The sequence below is a fragment of the Polyodon spathula genome, chromosome 30, assembly GCF_017654505.1.
Source record: "Polyodon spathula isolate WHYD16114869_AA chromosome 30, ASM1765450v1, whole genome shotgun sequence".
In the NCBI taxonomy this organism is placed as follows: Eukaryota; Metazoa; Chordata; class Actinopteri; order Acipenseriformes; family Polyodontidae; genus Polyodon; species Polyodon spathula.
The window spans coordinates 2,532,047-2,557,564 of NC_054563.1; the positions used below are offsets into that span (position 1 = coordinate 2,532,047).

At 42.3% G+C, this 25,518-nt stretch overlaps 1 protein-coding gene across 6 annotated transcripts in view; it reads left to right on the plus strand.

Moving 5' to 3' along the window:
- Positions 1-85: 85 nt before the first annotated feature.
- atm (ATM serine/threonine kinase) overlaps positions 86-25,518 on the plus strand; it is a 41,495-nt gene continuing 16,062 nt past the window's right edge. Inside the window, exons 1-44 of one of the 6 annotated variants that reach the window (XM_041233299.1) lie at positions 97-261; positions 1,580-1,727; positions 2,220-2,341; positions 2,743-2,888; positions 3,817-3,981; positions 4,175-4,340; positions 4,716-4,954; positions 6,630-6,799; positions 7,078-7,247; positions 7,764-8,135; positions 8,844-9,041; positions 9,437-9,538; positions 9,831-10,062; positions 10,639-10,767; positions 11,211-11,336; positions 11,681-11,770; positions 12,102-12,291; positions 12,968-13,161; positions 13,315-13,397; positions 13,555-13,704; positions 13,936-14,011; positions 14,279-14,409; positions 14,928-15,045; positions 15,487-15,657; positions 15,865-16,028; positions 16,341-16,587; positions 16,830-16,948; positions 17,340-17,466; positions 17,943-18,142; positions 18,608-18,782; positions 19,143-19,307; positions 19,446-19,578; positions 19,880-19,975; positions 20,639-20,810; positions 21,173-21,314; positions 21,634-21,813; positions 22,535-22,712; positions 23,295-23,394; positions 23,499-23,657; positions 23,768-23,876; positions 24,159-24,247; positions 24,356-24,458; positions 24,592-24,740; positions 25,192-25,296. In XM_041233299.1, coding sequence (XP_041089233.1) covers positions 1,656-1,727; positions 2,220-2,341; positions 2,743-2,888; positions 3,817-3,981; positions 4,175-4,340; positions 4,716-4,954; positions 6,630-6,799; positions 7,078-7,247; positions 7,764-8,135; positions 8,844-9,041; positions 9,437-9,538; positions 9,831-10,062; positions 10,639-10,767; positions 11,211-11,336; positions 11,681-11,770; positions 12,102-12,291; positions 12,968-13,161; positions 13,315-13,397; positions 13,555-13,704; positions 13,936-14,011; positions 14,279-14,409; positions 14,928-15,045; positions 15,487-15,657; positions 15,865-16,028; positions 16,341-16,587; positions 16,830-16,948; positions 17,340-17,466; positions 17,943-18,142; positions 18,608-18,782; positions 19,143-19,307; positions 19,446-19,578; positions 19,880-19,975; positions 20,639-20,810; positions 21,173-21,314; positions 21,634-21,813; positions 22,535-22,712; positions 23,295-23,394; positions 23,499-23,657; positions 23,768-23,876; positions 24,159-24,247; positions 24,356-24,458; positions 24,592-24,740; positions 25,192-25,296 — 6,524 coding nt within the window. In that variant the 5' untranslated portion in view covers positions 97-261; positions 1,580-1,655. The other 5 variants (XM_041233298.1, XM_041233297.1, XM_041233300.1 and 2 more) reach the window with 5 other exon arrangements.

Here is a 25,518-nt window from a genome sequence, read left to right on the forward strand (position 1 = left end):
AAGTTAAAAAACGGAATGGTGGGAAGTGTAGTTTTTCTCTGTGTAGCACACGCCGGTGCCTCGACCGCATTGGTTAGGGCTCGAAGTCAGAGAAAGCGATCTGTCAGCGCGGTTACCAGTGACCCGGTGGTGAAGTTCGCTGTGTGACCCTCTGAGCCTCACTCTCTGTTCATTCAGGTGCCAGTAAAAGCATGGGGATGTGGAGCTAAGCTTGGCAGTTAAGACTCTCGGATTTTTGTATTATTGTAAAACTCCTGTCAGGTATGTAAGTAATTTAACAGCGATTGGTAATAAGTGCTATGCAGATCCTTTTTTAAATAGCGCTTTTTTAAAAAAATGTTTTATACAACTCAGAATAATCTGATTTATAATTTTAGGGGGGTTTAATGTCAGACAGTTTGGTACTGACCCACTACATGCCGGTGTTCCTGATTATTTACGAATCTTGTTTGATTTTTAAAATTAAGGAGAGTTCAGTTCAATCTTACTATCAGCCAGATTACAAGATGATAGATCGCCCTGAGTGGTACTGTATACTGAAATGTTTTTCAAGTCGGGTGGAAGGTGGAATCTATGTGTTCCAGTCGTTGACAATCAGTTAAACGAATATATGTGGATCAAACAAATTATAAAATGGACGATTGCAAAGTTTTTGAACAACGTCAAGGGGAGTGGCGTGTTTGACAACAACCAAAACATTACCGGTTCAGCAGTTCCGTTTAAATGCAGGCATGGGAGTAAGACTTCTGTTGCCTAGGAGCTTCGCCTAGGGTTTAATACAGGCTTGATTGGACATGCTGTACAGGTAACAAGCTCAGGTGTGTCTTTAATAAACTCAAAACCAGGAATGGATCGAACTATTATGAAAGAGGAGTCTTATGTCCAGCACTGTAATGTAAATTAGCATGCTTACCATATGTACCTTTGAGAGAGGCGTGTTCTGTGGATCAGTCTCAGGACTAGATTTTCCAAAGTCACTTTGCAAAAGACAAGCAAACTCTAAATATTGAAACACTTTCAGTGTCTATATGTAAGTAATTGGTCATACCAAAGTTGCATGTGATCAAACCTAAGACCAGCCTGTCATTGTGAAGGAACGCCAATGCATTCCTCATTGTTTGTAGTGGCGTCTAAACTTATAATGCTCTTTGTCTTTAATGTATGTACTGGTTTGTTTAAGTGTAAAGCCTCTACACGACACCCATAGCGTTCAATACCTCAGCCAATCAGAAGCTGGATAACTGCACTTACAATAAATAAATAAATACATGAAAATCTATATATGTATATGTTAATATAATTGATGAGCCTGTGCATAGGCAACTGTACGATTCTTCTCCACATGCTGTGAATGTAGGTCACCTAATTGCATTGGTACTGAGTTTCTTATATAACCTTGACCCTAACCCCTCATCGTTTATGTTAGAATTATATGGTATGGTTTTATACCCTGTGTTTCTTTTTAACAAGATTCTTCTTCTTCTTTTAGGTTCTTGCTGTAGTTAATCAACAGGTTTTGGTTTGCTTATGGCGTCTGACGTTGTGTTGTAGTAAATCTTTGCCTGCACGCTTTTCACAGTGACAGCTTGGGGGATTTTAATCGTAAGAGCTGACATTCTGCTAAGGCTTTCTGGTTCTTGCCGGCAGCAGGAATCATGAGTCTCGCTCTCCATGAGCTTCTGGTTTGTTGTCGTGGTCTAGAGAACGACAAGGCTACCGAGAGAAAGGTGATGTAATGGTTATTTTTGTTTGTTTAAATCCAGCCTTGTTTTCAGTTAAGACTGTAAATCTGAATGAACAGATTGCATGTTTAAAGCAGCTGTGTAAATGGTTGTTTTTCATTGCTTCAGTATTTAAAGTACTCTTTTATTCCCCTCATACCTTTTCAATTACAACACACTGAGGTACTGTACCCCCTTATTAACTTTACCCCTTCATGCACATGGGTCACCTGAGGCTGTAAAGAAAGTGCCATTTAAACAGCTATATTACCATTTCCAGTTAGTCTTAGCCTTTTACCCACCTCAATTACTTAAAATGATTTAAATTATATACCTTCTGTGTTTATTTCTAGTTTGGTAACATTGTTTTATAAAAAAAAAAAAAGATAAGTAGTAAAATGCGATCTTGACAGAAATGTGAGGAGCGTTTGCTGTTCCTCATTGTGTCTGGTGTTATTTTCTTTCTTTCTTTATCTATGCTTGTGTTTGTTTGTTCAGAAAGAAGTCGAGAAGTTCCGGCGTCTTATCCGTTCAGCAGACACAGCTGAGCAGCTGGATCAGAACTCAGAGGCCAGGCACTCCAAGCACTCTAAACAGCTGAACTGGGATGCTGTCTTCAGGTACTGTTCAAAGCAGCATTGCAGGTGTTCAGTGTGGGTCACTTTGAAGTACAACATTTATAAAATATTGTTCTACTGAACATACTTTAAAGTTACAGTGTCCCACAACAGGAAGGGAAATTACACTGCTATTGCATAACAGTTTCACCCATTCCAGGTGTTAATGCAAGCTTGATTAGCCCCAGTGTACAGGCAACAAGCTCAGGTGTGTCTTATTAAAGTCCTAGTAAAACCAGGAATGGATCAAGGTGCTGTGCAGTGAGAGTCTTATTTCCATCCCTTGCACAGTCATGTTAATTCCTCGGTGCTTGGTTATTCTATTATCCCAGAGCTCTCTCACAGCAGGCTGTTCTAAATGTCTGATCCCAGGATTCCCTTGTTGCCTGCTTCCCGCTCGCTAGGTTTCTGCAGAGGTTCATCCAGAAGGAAACGGAATGCCTTCAGTCAGGGAAGGCCAGCGTGTCGGCCACAACGCAAGCCAACAGGCAGAAGAAAATGCAGGAGATCGGCAGCCTGATTAAATATTTCGTCCGCTGTGCAAATAAAAGTAAGCACTCTGTCCTGGCTTCAGTCATTCTCTCTAACAGGAATTGAATTTTTTTGCATGCGTTTCTGCATAAGGTTGAATATTTTTATATAGTCACCTGGCTCTTCTATACAGACACTAGTCTATGTTACATGTGTTTGACAGAGAAATGGAAATGAAGAGCGGCTCCTGAACTGGAGAAAGCAGCTTAACACAGACCAGTCGAAGCAGAGACACTGAGCTAAGAGCAGGAGATTGCAATACGTTTGTTCCTCCGCCAGCACTTCAGTATGGCAGGATTACATATCTGTCACAGCTTTGAGGACCACAGACCTACAGTAAAATGGAAATCTGACCTGGGGTCAAGTCCAGTTGTAATTGTGTAATAATTAATTGCAGATACCATGTGATTGTAATTGGAGTTGAACCTTGGCACACCAGCGGAATCGTAATTGTAATTCTACCCATGATTGATCGATTGCAGTTCAGTTGCGCATTTATTTGTTTTTCGATCGTTATTCTTTCTTGTGTTTGCACCCACTATTGGTGACCCCATTTGTTTGAAGCAAAATAAAAGTATTTGTATAGTATGGTTTGTGTATTTGTACCTGTGATTTATTGCTTGGCTATAAAGATGTTCATTTGTGTAGTTGTTTGTTACTTTTTAATGTAATTATAATTGCTGTATCTTAATTGTAATTGACAAAATAGCACTGTAATTGCAATCTCAGCAACCAGTTCTGCTTTAATTGACAAAATAGCACTGTAATTGCAATCTCAGCAACCAGTTCTGCTGTAATTGACAAAATAGCACTGTAATTGCAGTTATAACTGACCGCAGGTCTAATGGAAATCCTCAGTATTTGAAGTCACTGCGGTCGCTGGTTTCCATGTTGCTATGTTTGAATTATATGGGCTTTCTCAGATCGTTCATGATCTTCCCTTTCAGGAGGTCCTCGGTTAAAGTGCATGGAGCTGCTGAGCCACGTTATGGATGTTCTGCGAGACTCCTACAGCTGCAATGCCTACGGGGCAGACTACAGCACCATACTGCTGAAGGATATTCTGTCAGTGAGGAAATACTGGTGTGAGATTACCCAGCAGCAATGGACGGGTAACTCTATTAATCTGTATTCGTAACCTGGATTGTTTTTCACCTGCTTAGAAATACTGCTTCAGAGTATGGGAGCATCTGCTGCAAGAATCTGGTGGCTGATTTGAAATGCTTATGTTGAGTTTTTGTTTTGGGGGTTTCCTAATGTGCCAGTTCTAAGAATTTTTTTTTTTTTTATTATTCTTTATTTCAGATTTGCTGGATTTGTACTGTGGGCTCTATCTGAAAGCCTCTAAAGATATTGACCGGGTTTTGTTGGCCAGAATTATCCACACTTTGGTCAGGGGTTCCTGCTTGCAGACTGAGGGACTGACACACAACCTTTTCAAGTTTTTTTCCAAAGCGCTGCCTAATGCAAGGTATGCAATCATGTACTATATATATATATATATATATATATATATATAATATATATAGATATATATATATAATTATATATATATATATAATATATATAATGGTTACTCTACCAATCGGTCATAAAGAAAAACAAAACAATGCACAACTCCAGTAAAGCAAAGAGGTCTGCAGCTCTAAAGATATAATAGCCAGTTGGATGTGCTGAAGTGAGACCCCTTACTGCAGCATTGCTCTGCGGTATAGAAAGGGTTTTACTGGAGAACTGCACAAGTTTGTGTTTTACTGCAGGCATGAGAAGATTGTGTGTGTGTGTGTGTGTGCGTCTGTGTGTGTTATTGCGGGCATGATAAGATTGTGTGTGTGTGTTATTGCAGGCATGAGAAGATCTTAGCCGTTCTGGAACACATGCTGGCTGCTCTCAATGTTTTTCTGAAGGCCTCCGCTATGAGCTGCCGCGTGCGTGTGTGTAAACTGGGGGAGGACCTCCTCCCCACTGTCCTCTACATCTGGACTCAGAAGCGGCCTCAGGACCTCCTGAAGGATGAAATCATTCAGTTCTTCAGTCTGCAGCTGTGTGTGCACCACCCCAAGGGAGCCAAAACACAGGAGACGGGTAAGCCTGCTCGGCACATTCAGCTCTCTTCTTTCATACCCTTGCACTAGGAGCTGCTTCAATCTGCTTGGCACATTCAACTCTCTTCTTTCATACCCTTGCACTAGGAGCTGCTTCAATCTGCTTGGCACATTCAACTCTCTTCTTTCATACCCTTGCACTAGGAGCTGCTTCAATCTGCTTGGCACATTCAACTCTCTTCTTTCATACCCCTTGCACTAGGAGCTGCTTCAATCTGCTTGGCACATTCAACTCTCTTCTTTCATACCCCTTGCACTAGGAGCTGCTTCAATCTGCTTGGCACATTCAACTCTCTTCTTTCATACCCCTTGCACTAGGAGCTGCTTCAATCTGCTTGGCACATTCAACTCTCTTCTTTCATACCCCTTGCACTAGGAGCTGCTTCAATCTTTCATACCCCTTGCACTAGGGCACATTCAACTCTCTTCTTTCATACCCCTTGCACTAGGAGCTGCTTCAATCTGCTTGGCACATTCAACTCTCTTCTTTCATACCCCTTGCACTAGGAGCTGCTTCAATCTGCTTGGCACATTCAACTCTCTTCTTTCATACCCCTTGCACTAGGAGCTGCTTCAATCTGCTTGGCACATTCAACTCTCTTCTTTCATACCCTTGCACTAGGAGCTGCTTCAATCTGCTTGGCACATTCAACTCTCTTCTTTCATACCCTTGCACTAGGAGCTGCTTCAATCTGCTTGGCACATTCAACTCTCTTCTTTCATACCCTTGCACTAGGAGCTGCTTCAATCTGCTTGGCACATTCAACTCTCTTCTTTCATTCATACCCTTGCACTAGGAGCTGCTTCAATCTGCTTGGCACATTCAACTCTCTTCTTTCATACCCTTGCACTAGGAGCTGCTTCAATCTGCTTGGCACATTCAACTCTCTTCTTTCATACCCTTGCACTAGGAGCTGCTTCAATCTGCTTGGCACATTCAACTCTCTTCTTTCATACCCTTGCACTAGGAGCTGCTTCAATCTGCTTGGCACATTCAACTCTCTTCTTTCATACCCTTGCACTAGGAGCTGCTTCAATCTGCTGCTTCAATCTGCTTGGCACATTCAACTCTCTTCTTTCATACCCTTGCACTAGGAGCTGCTTCAATCTGCTTGGCACATTCAACTCTCTTCTTTCATACCCTTGCACTAGGAGCTGCTTCAATCTGCTTGGCACATTCAACTCTCTTCTTTCATACCCTTGCACTAGGAGCTGCTTCAATCTGCTTGGCACATTCAACTCTCTTCTTTCATACCCTTGCACTAGGAGCTGCTTCAATCTGGTGATGCTTTAGCAAAAATATTTCAAGACATCGAAAAAGACTTTGCTTTGAATTTGAAGTTTTTATTTTGAATTTAAGTTTCTTTCATTATTTCTAAATTCAGCCTCATTGAGTGTTTGTAACATCTCTGGATAATGAATGTGGACGTGACTCTGGCCGTAGTTCTAAGTTTGTGACATTTCTGATTCCCGTTTGTTCGTTTCACTGTGAACTATGAAAGAGGTTGGTGTGATAAAGCCTGGATGAATCAGTTTTTTAAAGGATTTCAAATATACAGTCCTCAAGTGCAGCCTGAGATTCCCAGCACTTTGTTTCAGAAGTGCTAGGCTAAGCCAAGCCTTTAAAACCCTTTCAATTGTATTGTTGGCTGCAGGTGCCTACGCTGAGGACTGGTCCAAATGGCAGAGCCTTCTGTACAACCTGTATGATGCTCTGGTGAGTGAGATCAACCAGGTCGGAAGCAGAGGGAAGTACTCCACTGGATCTCGTCACATTGCAGTGAAGGGAAACCTCATTGAGCTGACTGCTGATATTTGTCACCAGGTAAGACCACTTTGCATGTGCACAGTGCATATCATGCCAAAGCATCTCATCTAAAATGAAAGACAAGCTGATTTTTCATTCAAGCCCCTCAATTAAAAGTCGTACTTATGTATGCTTACAGTGCGTGTTGTCGGAGATGTCATTAGCCTTACATTGTGAATAGCTCAGTATTTAGCCCAGTGTCTTCTCAACAATGTGTGTCATCAGAGATGTCATTAGCCTTGCATTGTGCCCCAGGCTGCTTTGTTTTTGTTCACAAGGTTTTGCTTGTTTGCCAGCTCTTTACCCAGGACACCAGAGTCCTGGAGATCACACAATCGCACATGTGCACGACTCAGAGAGGCACTCAGCAGGGGACTCCCAGCAAACGCAGGCGCGTCCAGCTGGGCTGGGAGGAGATCCTTGATAACCTGCAGAGATCACAGAGCGACTTCGACATGATTCCTTGGTAAGGCTGCAGGAAGAGCAAAACAAATGTAATGACTTTTAATCTCAGTGGTGGTTCTCTGTTGAAATGCCTTGTTTGTCCATTTTAGTTGATTGAACTTAATGCAAGTTTTATGCTAAACCCATTATCAGGACACAATCTCACTATATGAGCTAATTGTTTGAATTTTGTTTATTTTGCTGTATGTGTACTCTAAACCCTTGTAAAATTTCATCACAGTATTTTTCCACTTTTCCCATGGTTGTACTATGTATTTACCATAGTTTGCCATGTTATTTATTTATTTATTTTTTATTTAACCCCTTCATCACAATTTGTTAACATTTTTAGAAATTTTCAAACAGAACTCAATGGAGTTTGAGACGCTGCCCTGGATCTGCTTTACCAGACCTCGTTATTCTTTACAATGCTTACCGATGCTTTACCATGCTTTCACTGTGCTTTTTTACACCTTCATATGCTTTTACTGTGGGAAACTTTTATAAGGGAATTCAATGCAAAAAATGGTCCTTCCAGGTTGCAGATCACAGCCGTGCTGGTGTGGAAGTATCCCTCGATCCTGCCCAGCGTGGCGCTCGTCCCCCTCCTCGCAGCTCTGCACCAGCTGCTGGTCCAGCAGCGCCGGGGGGAGAAGACCCCCTATGTGATGCGCTGCCTGAGCAAAATCGCTGCCTGCCAGAGCGGCAAGAAGGACCTGCGGCTGTCCCAGAAACCCGAGCTGCAGAAACTGTGGACCAGGGTGTGGGCCGTGACCCTCCGCTACGTCAGCTCTCAGCAAATCGAGACCGAGGCTTTTGGGCTGCTGGAGGCCATCATTCAGGGAGGCCTCATACCGATAGACAGGGAGTTCTGGAAAATATTTGCAGGATCTGCATGCAAGCCATCTTTGTGAGTAAGCTTGCTTTCATGGTACAGGAAATAAGGTTTTACTATGAGTTTAATAAGACAGAGCTTCGTACCTTTACACTGAAGCGAATCAAGCACGTAATCACACCTGGAATGGGTGAAACTTCTCTGCAATAGGAGTCTTATTTCCACCCCTGCAGTAGTATTATACGTTTATATCTGCTCTTATCTGTAATGTGATATTTTGTAACAACTGTAAGTCGTCTTGGATAAGGGCGTCTGCTAAGAGATAAATAATAATGTTCCAGGACGGTAATTCTAAGTTTTCAGTCACATACTGTACATGTTTTAAGATCCTCACATTTATAGACTAATATCTTTTATTTTCCGAACTGCCCCAGTGCTACTGGTACTTGAAGTTGAACCAAACCATTTTCCAGTAAAAAAAAAATCCCTGCGAGCTACAATCAGCTGCATTATAGAAAAATTGTAGAAACAAGAAGGAGGGATTTTATATATATACTGAACATTGATTTCATGTGTTTTGGGGGAATGCAGTGTTTTAAATGAATACCGAACATTGATTCCATGTAATTTGGCGGAATGCAGTATTGTAAATGAATACCGAACATTGATTTCATATAATTTGGTGGAATGCAGTGTTGTAAATGAATATTGAACATTGATTTCATGTAATTTGGGGGAATGCAGTGTTGTAAATGAATACTGAACATTTCTTTCTGCCTGCAGTGCTGCAGCTCAGTGTCTGGCTCAGGCACTGACCAAGTGTGCTGTTCCTGAGCGGCTGGACACTGGCCTCAAATACATGGCACCTGTTGAAGGGAATGGGCCCCCTTCTTTAAGGGAAGCCATTTTAAGGTGGATTTTGCTGTACCAAATGGACGAGGACACAGAGGAGAGCACTAAACCCCACCCTGTATTTTGCAGGTAGAGTCGATCTGAAACTGTTCTGTTCAAGAAGCTCTACAGAGGCACTGTGCAGATCAAATGTAGCTTGACTGGAGTGTTGCACTGTCACAGATGCATGCCTGTATTGGTTATATGGCCTGTTTATGTAAGTGGAAATATTTATACAGAATTATACATAGAGAATACGCCATGAATGAGAAAGATATATACAACATGTCGAAATGTCGGGCAGCTGGCTCTTTGAGCTAATATATATATATGCCAAACTTTGGCAAAATTTAAACCTGTTTCGTGCACCTCATGGTAAAAATAAGAAAGCTAGCATAATGTTGTTGTGGGACACCTTGTACCTGAGAAGTGTGGGTGTGTATATGTTTTTCTATTTCCTCTCTTTTAAACTAATTTCTTTGCAGAGATTTTCCTAATCAGATTGTTCCAAGAATACTTGTGACCCTGACACTGAAGGACTCGAGAGCAGGGATGGACTTCCTCACGTCTCCACTCGCGCCTGAGAGGTGAGTTCTGTAGCTTTCCTTTCACAGAAACTGCTGTGTCGACACTTCCATGTATAGCTCCTTTTTATACGTGGATTAAAGCGTGGTTCGGTTCATTAGTGGGCATTCTGCATTCAAAATAAACAACATAACACCAGACAAGTGATCTTTCAAAAACAGAAAACAAATTCTTAAGAAAACAACATTCACAAGCGGTGCCTTCATTTTACTGATGCCCTTACCAAACCTGATATAAAGTTTTTAGACAATTTATAAAGTATTTGACAGCTAAATATCTGTGTTCTTTTTCCAGCGTTCTTCAAAAGGACCAGCTCTTGGCTGAAGATGGTGTGTTTTTAGAAATTGAGAACCTCTACCTGCAGTCAACATTTGATGAAATGCCCAGTTGCTCCAGCAGTGAAGTCAGTGCACCAGTCCGGAACTCTGCAGCTCCACGTTTCACTGTCAAGCACGGTGTGAAAGAAAGACTGGAGCAGCACCTCCTGGCCGTGTCCGAGCACCTCCTCAATAGCTACTCTCTGGATGTAAGTATTAAGCCAGTTGTACACCTGTGTGTTAGTTGCTCACTGCTGTGCCAGTAACACACAGGTTCCCTTGTGGATTAACCCACAGTGATTCACTCAATACAATTAGTGGGTTTAATAGTGACCCTTTATTAAACGTCAATATCCACAGGCAAGACGAAAAAGCCATTTTATGTGCATAATGATCAATTTTGGAGACAACAGAGCAGTCTTCATTCCACTGGCCTAAGCCGTTTTATACCTAACCTGTAGTTACCTCATTCTTCAGCACTTCTCTCTTTTGTAACGTATCTCAATTGCTGGCAAACACCCTGCTAATAAGATATGTTACTTCAGAGATTACAAGACACAGAAAGAGTACAAAACACTGACAGCCTCCACCTATCATACCCAGATAAGGAATGTGTCCTTGTCACTAACTTTCCACAGCTTTAAGGAAATACACAGACAAAGCATAGAAAATAGAAAAAACATTTTTAAAAAGTATTTTTTCTTGAAACATCTTTGTTCTGGGTGTTTGATTCCATGAAAGCTTCTTGTTTGTAATTCCGTGCTGCTTTTGTTTTTGGTTCACAGTCCCAGACCTTGCCGGAGTGTCTGGTTCGCTGTGTCGGGCTCCTCACTGGCGTTCTCGGGTGTTATGTCCATGCTGGGATTCTCACTGAAGAAGATGCCTGCAAGACTGTGCCTTTCCAAAAAGCCAAGGTTGTGTGTGTGTGTGTGTGTGTGTGTGTGTGTGTGTGTGTGTGTGTGTGTGTGTGTGTGTGCGTGTGTGTGTGCGTGTGTGTGTGAGTGAGAGAGACTCTGCTATGTTGAATTCATATTTTCAAAATGAAAACAAAGTGTTATATGTGATATGTTTATTTTGAAACATCGCCTTCCAAGGTTGCAGATGACAGCAATTGTGGAGTACCTGAAGGAACAGGATGATATGCAATATCAGAATCGATACAGGGCTGTATTCATAAAGCAGGGTTATCCGGCGCCTAACCTCAGGCATGTTTAAGTGTTTCACACTTGCATATTTGAGTTAACCATGTCTAGCAAAAAGGGCTTTCAACAAAACGAATGGAAACACAAGTGCTGTATGCATGCTTTTCAAGTCACATTCCTCTGGTATAAGGGTAACGTGTTGCTTTCTTCTGCAGTCTCTTATTCAGAATACGAGTGAATACATTTCAGCAGTGAAGGGTAAAATTCCTGACGACTTCAAGCTCAGCTCCCTGAGGATTCTCATTCAACAGTATATAAACTGCTTAAACAGACCAACCAAGGTATCAAAGACTTTGAGCAGTCATATAAGCTTAGCTTTCACTTTGTGTTTGTACCCCTTTAGTTCAGCTACTGAGCGTTCTAGATCATTATGGTAGATTCAATAAAACAAAAGCATGCAAATTTGCTAAAACACAAACATAATTTGTAAAGCTCTACAATATATAAAACCCACCACTGAATGTTATTTTTTCATAATAATAACAAAAACACGTATTTAGCTCCACCATTTTTATATGTGTTTATTTTATGTGTATATTTCCTATTTATCTATGTATTAATAACAAGATGCTCAAGATTAGCCAGAGAAAAATATAAATAAAATAACCCTCTGCATGTTTTACAGAACAGTGCAAGTTTGATATCGTCTAACCTGGTGCTGCGTCTGCTGCCATCCAGATTGTTAAATGAACTTGCCGATCTCTGTAAACTGCTGGTGAGTGAAGCCCATTCTAGTTTTTATAGATGCTTTTAATATGGTCGTTCTCTTGTGAGCCCTTGTTGAAAATCCCAGCCACTGTATGGTGGCGTTTCTTGTTAAAGGCTATCGGTAATATAAAAAAAAAATTGCTGTTATGCTTCCTGAGAAATAACAGAGTTTGAAGTTTTCCAGCATCCGACTGATTTAATTGCATGCCGGTTTGACTCGGATACCAAACGGTCTGCTTTCCATCGTTCATTTGAGACTTGAACAAGACAGTGGAATTACAGAGTTATTTCGTCAGCTACATCCACTCTTAATGAATGCCGTATGTTTTACTCTGCAGATAACTAGCACTGGGAAGAAAGGCGATGCCGGTGAGGAAAGTCTGATTGAAGATGATTTCGAGGTGAGCAGAGTGCAAGTGGATGGCAAGGTGGAAATGGACCTGTTTGAGGATGACGATGAAGGCCCCAGCAGCAGGATCACAGATATCCGGGACTCGAGCGACAGCAGTGACGTTCAGTGCGGAACAGGTGTGGTGATTTCTGTGAGCAGGCAACCTGTAGGGGAGAAGCCGGTAACGCCGTTTATTTCACCAATACCTGTCTTCTGACTGCCTGCAGTTTCTAATAGAGGTTCCTTTTGAGCACTATCAACCTGTGCAATATATACGTGGTTGCATGTGTCTGTATGTGTTGGGATTTACCAGGCTGGAACCACGGCGCTTGGCTTAGTGGAATCCTGTGATTAGTCTTGATTGATATTAGTATTCTTAAATAGATCTCAGTGGGACGTCCAATATGTAGGGGGCGTGGGGGATAAGGAATTTAACGACTAGTATTCGTTACAGTATACAAATCATTCGTGGTGTCATCTTCTGAAAATAATACCAGATTTACATGCTGTGACAAATAGTCGGCTATTCGGTTCCCTTTGATTTAAGGTCCGGCCTGAGGTTGAGAAATGTTTAAACAACATTCAGATTTTCTCACAATAACTGTAAATTGCATGCAGTTAGAATGAGGGCTCTTCCCTAGGTTCCCCTTGAACAAGAACAAACAAGAAACAAGTGTGTGGATTTACCCAAAGTGACGTGTAACGCTAGCCCTGTATATGTAATAAAAGGTCACAAGCAGATCATTTGTTTGTCTGTATGGTTACAGATCAGCCCTGTGTAAGTTCTGAAGCCCTATTGTTTGTGCATTGCAGGTGCGAAGAGCGTCTTGGCAGAAGAGCACTTGTCCAAGCAGGATTTAGCATTCCTGGACACTCTGAAGTTTCTGTGCCTGTGCGCTTCCTCTGAATTGATCCATGGGCTTCCTTTCAGACCGGCTGATCTCCGACGGAAACTGCTGCTGTTAATCAACCTTGCCGACCGCACCAAGCCCCTACACCTGCACATGGTGAGCAGGACTCTTCTGTGAGACAGTCTGGGACAGTTCACCAGAGGAAGGACTGCTTAGGGTTTTTGACCTTCCTGTTAATCTGAGCTGGAATGAGATGTGCAAAGATAATCAGAAAATGTGATTTGTTGTTCTCCATATGTTCTTTTTTAGTATTTGACCCTGTTGAGAGAACTGCCAGCAGAAGATACCTCTTTAACCCCAGAGGATTTTGACACTCTGCTGAGACCTCTAGCGTAAGAATTCCTTTTCCTTTCTCTGACTCCCAGATCCTGGAATATAAATGGCTTGCAATGTAGTAACGTCATGTATAGGTGTTTGAGAAATTCCCAGGTGGGGGGAAACAGGTGCAATCATTGAAATACTAATAAATGAATCCTCTCTTGCCTGCAGAGATGTTTGCTCTCTGTATCGCCGGGACCAGGAGACCTGTGCTGTCATACTGCTGAACCTGATTCCCTCGATCAGGAGCCTCGGCAGGAGCAGTGCTGATGAGATGGGGCACGTGCAGGGAACGCTGCTCACAGTGGTGTCAGCTTTCTGGTACAGCCTTTATATTCAAAAGAAAGAAAAGAACAAACATCAGTGCTTTAAATGACCTGTTATTAAATACGCACACCTGGTATTAAATAATGAATCAAATAGCAAAACTGTTATAAAATGCAGTGCTGTTTGTCTGCTGTGTTACACATGTGTACTGGGCAACATTTAATATTAAAGTATTTAGTTTTCTGGTACAAGTTTCTTTAAGAGTGTTTATGGTTTTGTTTCTAGGCAATTGGGAAAGACTGGGAGCGCCACTGCTTCAGTCAGAGCTGCACTTGTGAAGTGCATGGTCGCTCTGCTAGAGGTGGGTATGGACAACTAAATACACTGCAGTCTGGCAGTTGTGCACAGCTGGTTTAAGTGAGAACACACAAATAAAATTCTGTTTGTATTCTGGAACCATAAAACCAGATAGGAAATGTTATGTGGGTCTGAGTTTACGATTGGTAGGTATGTACTGCTGTTTTTGCCTGTGGCTTGGTTTTATTGCTGTTTTCATTCAGCATGTGTTTCAAGTTTGCCTTTGTAAGGAAATCGCTGGTCTTACAAGGTCTTTGCTTCTTTACTGCAGGCGGATCCCCATTGTAACTGGGCTGTGTTCTGTGTGGGGGAAGAGGAGCTCTCCGTATCCAGTGCCTTTCCAGAGCTTCTTGCTGACAGTCACCATCATGTCCGTCTGCTTGTGGCCATGTCTGTCAACAGGTGGTTCTGGTTACTTGAAGCATGTGAAGCACCGTGCTGTACAAATATACTCTTCTATCCTATATCTTCATATCAAGGCATCCCAGGGTGCTTCCCTATTAAAATAGAGAGGATCACTAATCACAAGTTGTTAGAATCGGTGCTAACTTGGAAAAGCACACACACAGATAGATGTCTTCAATTTAGACTGAAATTATTCAATTCTGCTGGTTTTCCTCAGATTGCTTGGCATTGAATGTCATAGTCGGGCCCAGAGCTTAGCAACAAAAAACCTTGTCTCCGCTGATTTACAGCAACTTTTTGGACTGTCCAGTAGATCAGCGTTCTTTGTTCTCAGAGAAGATCAGCAGGTCTCATTTTCTGTTGCGTTATGTTTTTTGCATGCATGCAGGCGGTTTGATGAAGTGATTTGAAGCTCTGCAGACTGCAGTTCCTGATTCACGGCACTGCATTTCCCAAGTCCCTTGATGCCACACATGCTTGTTACATGTCACCTGAACCCCTCCTTGTCTTTCCAGGCTCTTTCAGGAGGTTGTGCCACACCATTCTGGGAAGCTCAAGATGCTCCCGCTGAAACTCCAGCTGCAGGCCTTTGAGAATGTGTACTTGAAAGCACAGGACGGAATGAGATTAAAGGTGCAGCTCTCCTGTTGAGAACTGAAAATGATTTTGTGTAGTGTGACAGAACCTTACGCTGTACAGGAACGGAAATAAGACTCCTTTTGCATAGCAGTTACTAAGAGCTTGATTAGCCAGTGTATATGACAGGCTCAGGTGTGTCTTATTAAACTCAGTTTGATCCATTCCTGGTTTTACTCTGAGTATAATAAGACACACCTGAGATTGTTACCTATACACTGGGGCTAACCAAGCTCAAAGTAAAACCAGGAACTGATCACACTGCTATGCTTTGGGAGACTTACTTGCATCTCTGTCGTACCTTGTTATATGTTATCTCTGATAAGCTAAATCCAAATTAGAGAAAGCTCCTTTTGGTAGATTTAAAGTGATGTTATTGTTTCCATGCCGTTGTGATGGAGTGTCTGTAAGCAGATTCTGGAATTCGGTTTCTTTCAGAGCGGGAGCATGTCCGAGGAGCTCCAGGATGAACAGGTTAACCGGAAAGCCACCTTGCTGAAGGTGATTTCGGTGGTTCTGTGCTGCAGCCCAGTCTGTGAGAAGCAAGCTCTGTTTGCACTATTCCAGTCCCACAGAGAGAATGGGATTGACCATCAGCTGATAAAGAAGGCAAGCTTTGTCCACTGATACTGCAAAACGTTAAACTTGTATCTGATGAGCAAAATATACTTAAAGCCTGCCCAAAGCTGGAAACACGGTACAGCAAACCAACAATGTTGTAAGGTTGTCCCATGCAGTAGCGCCCTCCCACCTAAATAAAAGATCAAAATTATGTTACATATGCTATAGCTGTATTGTTGACTTGTATTGGAATAGGTTCTGTGTGCCATCTCTGAGACCTTGGGCTACAGGAGCGTGGAGAGCTTCCTGCGCTCCCATTTGGATTACCTGATCACAGAGTGGCTGAAGCAGAAGGAGTACACACTGTCAACCTTCCCCTATGTTCTACTGAATTACCCCACCCTCCAGGAGTTTTACAGGTGAACAGATCAACACAGCCGGTCATCTGACTTTAAGAAGGTTACTCGAGAGGAATGCCATTGATTTAAATCGGTTTCAGTCATGTTTCAAATGTTTGAGTCCCACAGCTAAACGCTGGGAATCACCTTACTTTTATAATGTTTGTTTTTATTGCATAGCACACAGCGCCACTAGGTGGCCAGTTGTTATATCTGTGGTGACTTTGAATGACATTTAGCAACTAGTAGAAATTGTGTTTTTGTAACCCAAGTCTGATTTATCTGTGGTGTTTGATCTTTTTTTTTATTTATGTATTTATTTGTGTTTTGAAGGCCCTGCTACAAAGTCTTGGTCCCACACCTAGTGCTCCTCAGTGACTTTGAGCAGGTGAAGTCTATTGGACAGCAGATTGGAAAGGACTGGAAGGAGCTGCTAGCAGACTGCTTTCCTAAGATCATGGTTAACATTCTTCCTTATTTCGCCGTTCACGGGCATAAAGCAAACGAGCTGGCGCTGCAGAGAGAGAAAGCAACCAAGGTGTACGACCTACTGAAGGAGGACAGCTGCCTGGGGAAACAGGTACGCGCAGAAAACACAAACACCCACCATGAGAGAGGTTATTCCCAGCTGCCTGGGGAAACAGGTACGCGCAGAAAACACAAACACCCACCACGAGAGAGGTTATTCCCAGCTGCCTGGGGAAACAAGTACACGCAGAAAACACAAACAACTACCACGAGAGAGGTTATTCACAGCAAAAGAATCCCAGGTGCTTTTTATTTATATACTTACAGGTGTGTTTTACTTGTGTTATTTTACAGCAAATTGACAATTTGATTCACAACAACCTTCCAGAGATTGTAGTGGAGCTACTGATGACTGTGTATGAGAGTGCGAACAAGGAGGCGGGGGAAGGAGCAGAGCTGGTGAACTTTGTAGGGTAAAAAATATGTATATATAATCTCTTGTTATAATATCTTTAAAGCTGAGCATGATGTTTTTTACACAATTTACTACTGCTACTCTTGTAATGTTTAGGCTTTGCCATACTTGCTAATGCTTCATTCATTATTTTTTACATTTCTTAACAGTGTTTCTTTAGCTTTTGCTGATGTGGTATTTATTGAGGACTATATATTTTTTTTAGCCAAAAATCTCCAGAAATAACTGTAGAACAACCCCTTTAACTATATACTGTACTGTCCTGTGCTGGGAACACCAACGATACATTCTTTCAGGTTTTTACTGTGCACTATACCCATTGAATATATGTTACATTAGTCATTCTCCAGTAAGCTATGTCATTTTAAAATGTTTTTTTTCCGATTTAGAGAACTGGACCCTGCTCCTAATCCACCCCACTTCCCATCGTATGTGATAAAAGCTACACTGGACTACATCAGCAAGTGCCACGGTACCAACCTCAAAAGCCTGGTGGCAATTCTTTCCAAGAACCCAGTAAGTATCCTGCTGTTCGCGGTGATGTCGGTGTCAGACGAGACCGTGCACACAATAGCTGCCACCTGGAAAGCCAACTGAAAATGAATAAGCAGTGTAAATAAGAGCAGCTGGCTGTCCAAACATGTCCAATTCATTTATTCATTCAGGGATTAAGCAGGAAGTGGTTGGCAATGGTAACATTTTTTTTAAACAAATGTTTAGGGATATCTTGCTGGTTTATTTTCGTCCTTTCTTTTAAGTTAAATGCTGCACTGCCAGTAACGTATTTTACTGTAACTACCATATACTGACATCCTGAAATACCCTGTTTCAAAGGAATGGTTGTCAGTGTACAACTGGGTGTTTGAAATTCTACACTATAGCTACTGCACTGCAGACCGTGTAAAGTAATCACCCCGGCTGCTGTGTCTGTAATTCGGCATGTGCTGTGCTTAACCGGCTCGCTTTCTTCTTCTTCAAATGCTTCACTGCAGATTTCAATTCAGAAGATTCTCTTGGCCATTGGCAAGCAGGCGGCCGAGACAAGCAATGTGTATGAGAAGCACAGGATCCTGCTGATGTACCGCCTGTTTGTGAACCTGCTGCTCAAGGAAGTGAAGGACGGCCTCGGGGGAGCCTGGGCGTTTGTCCTGAGGGACGTGATCTACACTCTGATTCATCACATAAACAGCAGGTGAGAAGATCCGCAGTTACACTGCATCTCAGTGGTGCATTGCAGCATGTTGAGTACGAAACTAAACAAAAGGGAACGTTCTGCGTTAGATTATTTGTGTTTCTGTTTACCCACCCGGAACCATCTCTTTTGAAATTCCCATTCGTATTTCAACTGCTTGAGATCATACTGGCATGAATGGGGACTCTTGTCCGTCTTGATGTTGAATGGACATTTCCTGACACCAGGGTTGGAGTCATTCTACACCCAGTTCTGGGTTTAGGTGTTGTTGAAATGACCAGGTGCCAGCAATCGGGCACCTGCTGAATCTAGATTTACTGTAAGGAGTTGTTCAGGTAGCTGCAGGGGAGGAAAGATGACATATTTAACAGGGGTCAAACTTCATTGAGGTGGGTTCTGAAACCCAGGACTGGGTGGTTTCTAACCCTGCTGAAGCTGAAGCAGCTCTTTCCCCTCCTTATGCAGAGCCGCTGTCCTGGATGAGGTGTCGACTCGCAGCTTCTCCCTCTGCTGTGACCTCCTGAGCTCTGTGTGCCAGACTGCGGTGGAGTTCTGCGGAGACGCCTTGGAGAAGCACCTGCAGGTCATCGTGGGGACGCTCACCGGGCTGGTCAGCGAGCAGCCAGAGATTGGTCAGCAGGTGCGAGGGACGGCTCTTTACAGGGTTACAATGCAGGATTAATGTTTAAGGACAGTAAGTGCTAATGTAACTGAAATACAGTATGAAATAGGATGCAGCAAGTTAGTGCCGGTCAGTGCACAAAGCTGATGGTTTATTCAGTTCATCTGACAGCCTCAAAAATACATAACGGTGCTTTTTAGACTTTTCAAATCAAGCCCTCGCTAACCATGTGTGAGTCTTTGTGGTAGATATGTCTCTCTGACACAGGTGTCTGTTAACTGGCAGTTTGTATGGATATCTGTGTTCCTTGGCTTGGCTATGTGCTGGTTTTTGTTTTTTGTTTTTTTGTTTAAGTGGATTTCTTTTCTCGTTCTCCAGGTGTTGAGCTTGTTGAAGTTCCTGGTGATCGATAACAAGGACAATGAAAACCTGTACAAAGCAATCAAGCTGCTGGAGCCTTTCCCCGACCGACCTGCCTTCAGGGAGCTGCGAGCAGCGCAACAGAGGATCAAATACAGCAAAGGAACCTTCACTCTGTTAGAGGTAACACACAACCTGCGTATGCGTCTGTACAGCCACGCTTATTAAAACCAAAACTTGATTAAAGACAACCAAGAGAATTGAGGAATATGCACAAAGCAGAAAAATAACTAAAATATATCTAAAATGTGTCTCTCACAGGAGATAAACCATTTCCTGTCAGTCTCTTCCTGTGACTCGTTGCCGTTGACCAGACTCGAGGGACTAAACGATCTCAAAAAACAGCTTCATCTCCTCAAGGCACAGATGAAGGACCTGCTTAAAGAATGCCAAGGTGAAGGTCTTTGTGCTTTTTGTTCATTATGTTCACTTGTGTGGTTTGCACAGGCTGCTGCGTAATACCAGTTACATGATTTTGGCTCTGATACAGCAAGACATTCTATAGCATTTTCATTCATATTACCACACTAGGGGCGTGCAGAACGTTTCAGGTCAGTGTTTATGTGCAATGTTATACTGTGATGTAAAATGCACAATACACTGAACAATATGGGCAGAGAGTTTTGTACATTATGTTAATGATGTGTCTGGAGGGCAAAGGTAATGCGTTCACGTTTGTATTTGATTTAATTTAGATGACCCTCAGGACAGTGTGTTGGTGAAGCTGGTTATGAACCTGCTGCAGCTTTGCAAAGCAGCAGTAAGTCACCCAGGAGGAAAAGACATCCTAGGTAAGCCATTCAGAGAATCATTAATGGTTGCTTTGACAAGTCTGACATCTCATTAACGTGTTCATTTGCATGTTTGTGGTGCAGCGATTTTCACGTTATGACCAGAAATCGTTTTAGGATGAGATTAATAACTTGCAAGTGTAGTACAACAATAATGGTAAGATAACTTAGGATAGCTCTAGATAGCAGTAAGTTAGGTGCTAAGGGGACAGAAGGGAGATGTTGTGTATTGAATACAACGTTGGTATCAAATTCAGGGGCTTTAATTTCAATATTCACAAATGCAGTTCCAACAACACTGCTTTCAGCATGTGAACCTGGCACGGAAATACTGTCGTGTGCAAAAGTTTGGGGCCACGTATGAGGTTTTTTTTTTTTTTTTTTTTTTTTTTTTTTTTCAAAACTAAGAAAGGCTGTAAAGTTAGACAGACTATCAGTACATTTAATATCTCAAAGTGCTGCTCGCAGAATGTCAAAGAAAATGGAGCAAAGTGATTCATAGAAAGCAAGGAAAGCCGTGGACGACAGCAGACCTTTTATAGGACTGCTGTTGGGCACCTGTCAGTAATTCTAATAATGAATTGAAAGCTAGAACGGATCACTACAAGAGATTTGATTGTAATGCATGATGCGATTTGAGTTCTGCATCATGCCTGCATGCAGAGGCTGCTGGGGGCTGCCTTGGAGAGATTGGTCCTGTCGATTTCTCCACAATCGCCTTGTTGCACAAGAGAGACCAGTTGAACTCGAGAGCTCAGGATCTTTTTCAGGAGAAGGAGTTCCAGTGGATCTACATCGTCCTGAACTCAGTAAATAACGCATTGACCGATCACTGGTAAGTGGTTACTTAAGCATTTCTTAACTAACATCTTTAACATGTGATATCGGCCATGTGATTGACGTACAGATGGTCTGAGTATTGCTGCTAACCTATGCAAGGAGTAAAAAGTACAAAAATAGAGCATCTGATTTCAGCTGGTTGGGGTGGGGTAATCGCTCAATCAGGGGTATCTTCGAAGCATAACCTATTGCTAATCCAACAGATGGAAGACAAAGGGTCTAACCTCGGCTCAGCAATCCCGCCTTCTGTTTATAAGGGTTGCAGAGAAAGTTGCCTTTTAGTGCTAGGCGCTGGTGTTTGTTTAATGAAGCATTGTGCTAACCCAAGTGCATCGTGCTCACTGTTTCCTCGGCTAGCATTGAAGTTCGTTCTGCAGCTGCCACCTGTCTGAAGAGCATATTGGCCACGCGGTCTGGCATCCAGTTCTGGGAGAAACACAAAGAGAACAACGATCCCATGCTGTTTTACTTTAACCCTTTTAGAGCAGCAAAAAAAAAGGTAGGGGCTCAATACAATTACTTCCACAACATTGGGGATGCGAAAGCACAGCTGAAACTTCAGTTATCATCTGCCTTGCTTTTGACTTAAAGCAAAAAAGAAAGCTACATTTAAAATATTTTCCACAAAGCTGATATGTTAGTCTGTTTTAATATAACCAGGTGCTTTAGGGTTGCGTTGAAAGTAGCCACAAACACAAAGAAAGAAGGATATATATATATATATATATATATATATATATATATATATATATATATATATATATATATATATATATATATATATATAAATTTGTATTTATTTATTTATTTTATAAAAGCTTCCCGAAGGGCCTGTGGAAGAGGCCATGCCTGACCCCACAGAGATCCTGGACAATGTTGACCTCTGGATTCCACAGAATGGTTGCCATGACACCTGGCTGAAGACACTGACTTGTGCCCTTCTAGACAGTGGGGGGGTGAAGTGTGAAGCCCTGCTGCTCCTGGGACCTCTGTGTCAGGTGTGAGGGAGAGAGACTTGGGGGCCATTCTCAAAGCGCAGCACACTCTTTCATCAATAGTTTGTTTACTGTCTCGTTGTGGAAGAACACCTCTGTTTCGTTGTTCCAACCATGTCTTTACAATCCTGTAGTTCATTAGGGTTTTAGACTTGCATGGTCCTCTGTATTCATATCAGCCATGTGATTGATGTGCTGACAGCCTGAGTATTGCTGCTGTTCAATGCAGAGAGTAAACTGCAGTACATGCACACGCTAAAATGTATAACAAGAAAAAGGGAGAATGTGATTGTAGCTTGTTGGGGTAATCACTCAATCAGGGGCCTCTTCTAAGCATCATCCATTACTTATTTAACACGCATTCCAACAGACAGAAAACAAGGGCAATATTTTCAAAGAGTTTACTCCAGTGTTTACTGAACAGTTTTTTGAAAGGAGAAAATTCCACGTAAACGATCTGAAACTGAGAACCACGCATCTTTTTTAATATGTATAAAAGGCTGGAACAGCAGTACTTAAGTTGTTTGGTTCTAGTTTTATAAAATCTGCAGCTTTTTTTTCCTACTCCTAAAAAAACCCCCAAAAAATAGGAGTTAATTCAAGACTGCTGTAAATGCTTTGAAAATCTATCCCAAAGAGTCTTCTCTGTAGCAATCCTGCCTTCTGTTTATAGCACAGGGTAGTTGTGTTCCTTGTTCTAATGTAACCCCTTGCTGTGCCCCAGGTGAAGACTGATTTCTGCCGGACGGTTCTCCCCTACTTGATTCATGACATCCTCCTGCATGATGCTGACAGTTCCTGGCGCTCGTTGCTGTCGCGTCACATCCAGGGGTTCTTCACCTCCTGCTCTAAAGCTGTGTCTGTCTCCAGCAGATCTGCCACACCTGCTATTGTAGATTCAGGTATGGTACGCCTGCTATTGTAGATCCAGGTATGATACACCTGCTATTGTAGATTCAGGTTTGATACACCTGCTATTGTAGATTCAGGTTTGATACACCTGCTATTGTAGATTCAGGTATGATACACCTGCTATTGTAGATTCAGGTGTGATACACCTGCTATTGTAGATTCAGGTTTCATACACGCAGAGCCAACTACTGGGGGCACTGGGGTAACTGTTATTTTCACTCTGCTCTGAGTAAAGTTTTCAAGATCCATTTATCTGTAACCTCTCGGTTGTGCATACCCTGAAAACCCCAAATGACATTATTAATGTCCTCCAAATAGTTTCAACATACAGAGGGAGCACATGGAGTGTATAAAATGAAAGATCCAAGTGTAGTCGATGCAAAGATGCCTGTGGTATGTTTGCTTACTGTAACTGTACCATGAAGTGTTCTAGCGGGATAACGGCAACGAAATGCCAGAGATTTTCACCTGTCAAGTAGATGTTCCAGAAATAAACTTTTTGAGGAGAAGCCTTTCGTGTTTATTCATATGTGGTATGCATTTACTGATTGGTTATTTTATTTTGCAAATAGAGACGGAGAGTCTGACCCATGGACAGTTGGATAAAACATCGTTACGAACAATGCTGGCTGTTGTTGATTATTTAAGGAGACAAAAGAGGCCAATAAGAGGGTATGTATTGAGAGGAAAAAAATCAGGTGTGCCAACACCAGGCTCCTGGAGTCACTTTAAATAGCACTTCATCTCGCTTTGTGTTTTTGTTACTTCTTGTTCAGCCTCATCTCTGGTACTGCTTGTGACGATAACTTCTGGCTGGAATTAAACTACCTGGAGGTTGCCATGGCAGCGCAGTCGTGTGCGGCTCACTTCACAGCTCTCCTCTACTCAGAAATCTATGTGGACAAGATCAAATCCGACAAAGAAGCGAGCAGGAGGTACAGTAGCAAAAAGGAGGAGGGGGAGGAGGAGCAGTGAAACCGAACTGAGGCTTTTGTTATTTTATATTTTACATTTTCTCTTTGCTGTTCCCTTTTATTACGAGCAGGGCCGCAGCCCAAACCTCTCGAAGAATCGTGTTTGAAGATACAAGCCAGAACTTTACAATCGCCAGCTTAAGTGACAAAAGCAAAGAGGAGACTGGCATAAGCTTGCAGGTAATGTGTTGCCGGTAAATGCGTTTCTGTTTTCTATGGGATTTGCGGTCTTTGTTTGACAAGCCCGGCTTATGCAGGGCTGTAGTAGTTTTTATAGTTATATTCTGTTCTAGGCAGTAGAAACTATAGTACTACTAAAACTTTTTAAAGTGCCCTTTGTGATCATTTTGTTGTGTCAGTGATAAAACTTAAAAGGCGGAAACCCCAAGCCAATGTTTAGGTCACCCCAAAACCATTCGCCTCACACATCGGATAAAAAAGCGGCTGCCCTTGATCCTTTAGGACCTTCTCATCGAAGTGTACACAAGTATAGGAGAGCCTGATAGTCTCTACGGTTGTGGTGGGGGCACAATTCTACATCCTCTCACTAGGTAAGAGAGATTTTCTGCATGTTTTTTTTTTTTTTTAGTTGCAAGCAAATTAATGAGCTGTAAACAAATGAGATCAAATGTGATTTTTGTCTTTTTGCCTTCATGCAGAATAAGAACATATGAACATGAAGCCATGTGGGGCAGGGCCCTTATTTCCTACGACCTTCATACGACTTTATCTCCTGTCACCCGTCAAGCAGGAATAATACAGGTTAGGTTCTCATTCTGGCGGCAGATGCTAGTCTCTTTGGTTTACAGTGTACTTTATTGATATATTTCAGTAAATCTGTTGTACACAAGGTCAGTTGTTGCTCTGTTCTCATATCACAGCATTTCTTTGCTAGGCCTTGCAGAATTTTGGGCTGTGCAACACCCTGATGACCTACCTGAAAGGACTGGAGTACGAGACTGCGGAGTGGGGCGCTGAGTTACAGGAAATCCGCTACCAAGCGGCGTGGAGGAACACGCAATGGGACTATGTGCCCTCTGTTAGGTAAAGGCAAACAGTCCTGGTCTGATTTAGTGGGATCCAGCTCCACAGGCGAGGGTCACTGCTGTTGATCGGGCTAATTTACCATTCAAGTGAAACAAGTGAAGAAACAGCTGCTTATTTTGTGTGGAGTGCTGTTCTCCACAGAGTAAGAAAAGCAGCGATCATCACAAATCCAAGCAGCTGTTTTTTCGCTTTTTGCTTTGAATGGTTAATGAGCTCAGTCAACACCAATGACCCTCACACTAATAACTAAAAGAGATGCATGGGTTCAAAGGTGTAATACACACAAGTACAGAATAGTTCCAGGTGTTTTACATTGTGAGGGATAATTTATTCTGCTACGATTCACTTGGCTTTCTTTATGGCTGACCTGCCTGGTGATTCTAATGGGCTTCAGTTCAATAATAGATTTGGTGCATTTCTGTAATTTTTTTTTTTTTTTTTTTTTTAGGGATGAGGCAACAGGACCTGGGTATCATGAATCGGTGTACTGTGCACTGCAGTCTTTAAGAGAGAAAGAATTCTCAGCCTTTCATGAAAGTTTAAGATATGCAAGGTAAGGATAGTTGTACACATGTTGAACTCCCTTGAGTAGAAAGTACTCCTTCTTGAAGGTCTATTAGTGCAGCTTCCCATTATCTTGTGCAGTTTAACTGACGCTCAACTTTCTTAGAATGGGAGGCAGTATTTTCATCACCTGTTCAGATCAGATGAACATGGAGCCAATGCAAGTTCTGTGACAGCCTTGGCATGCCAGCTTCTGGTTCAGAAGTGTGCA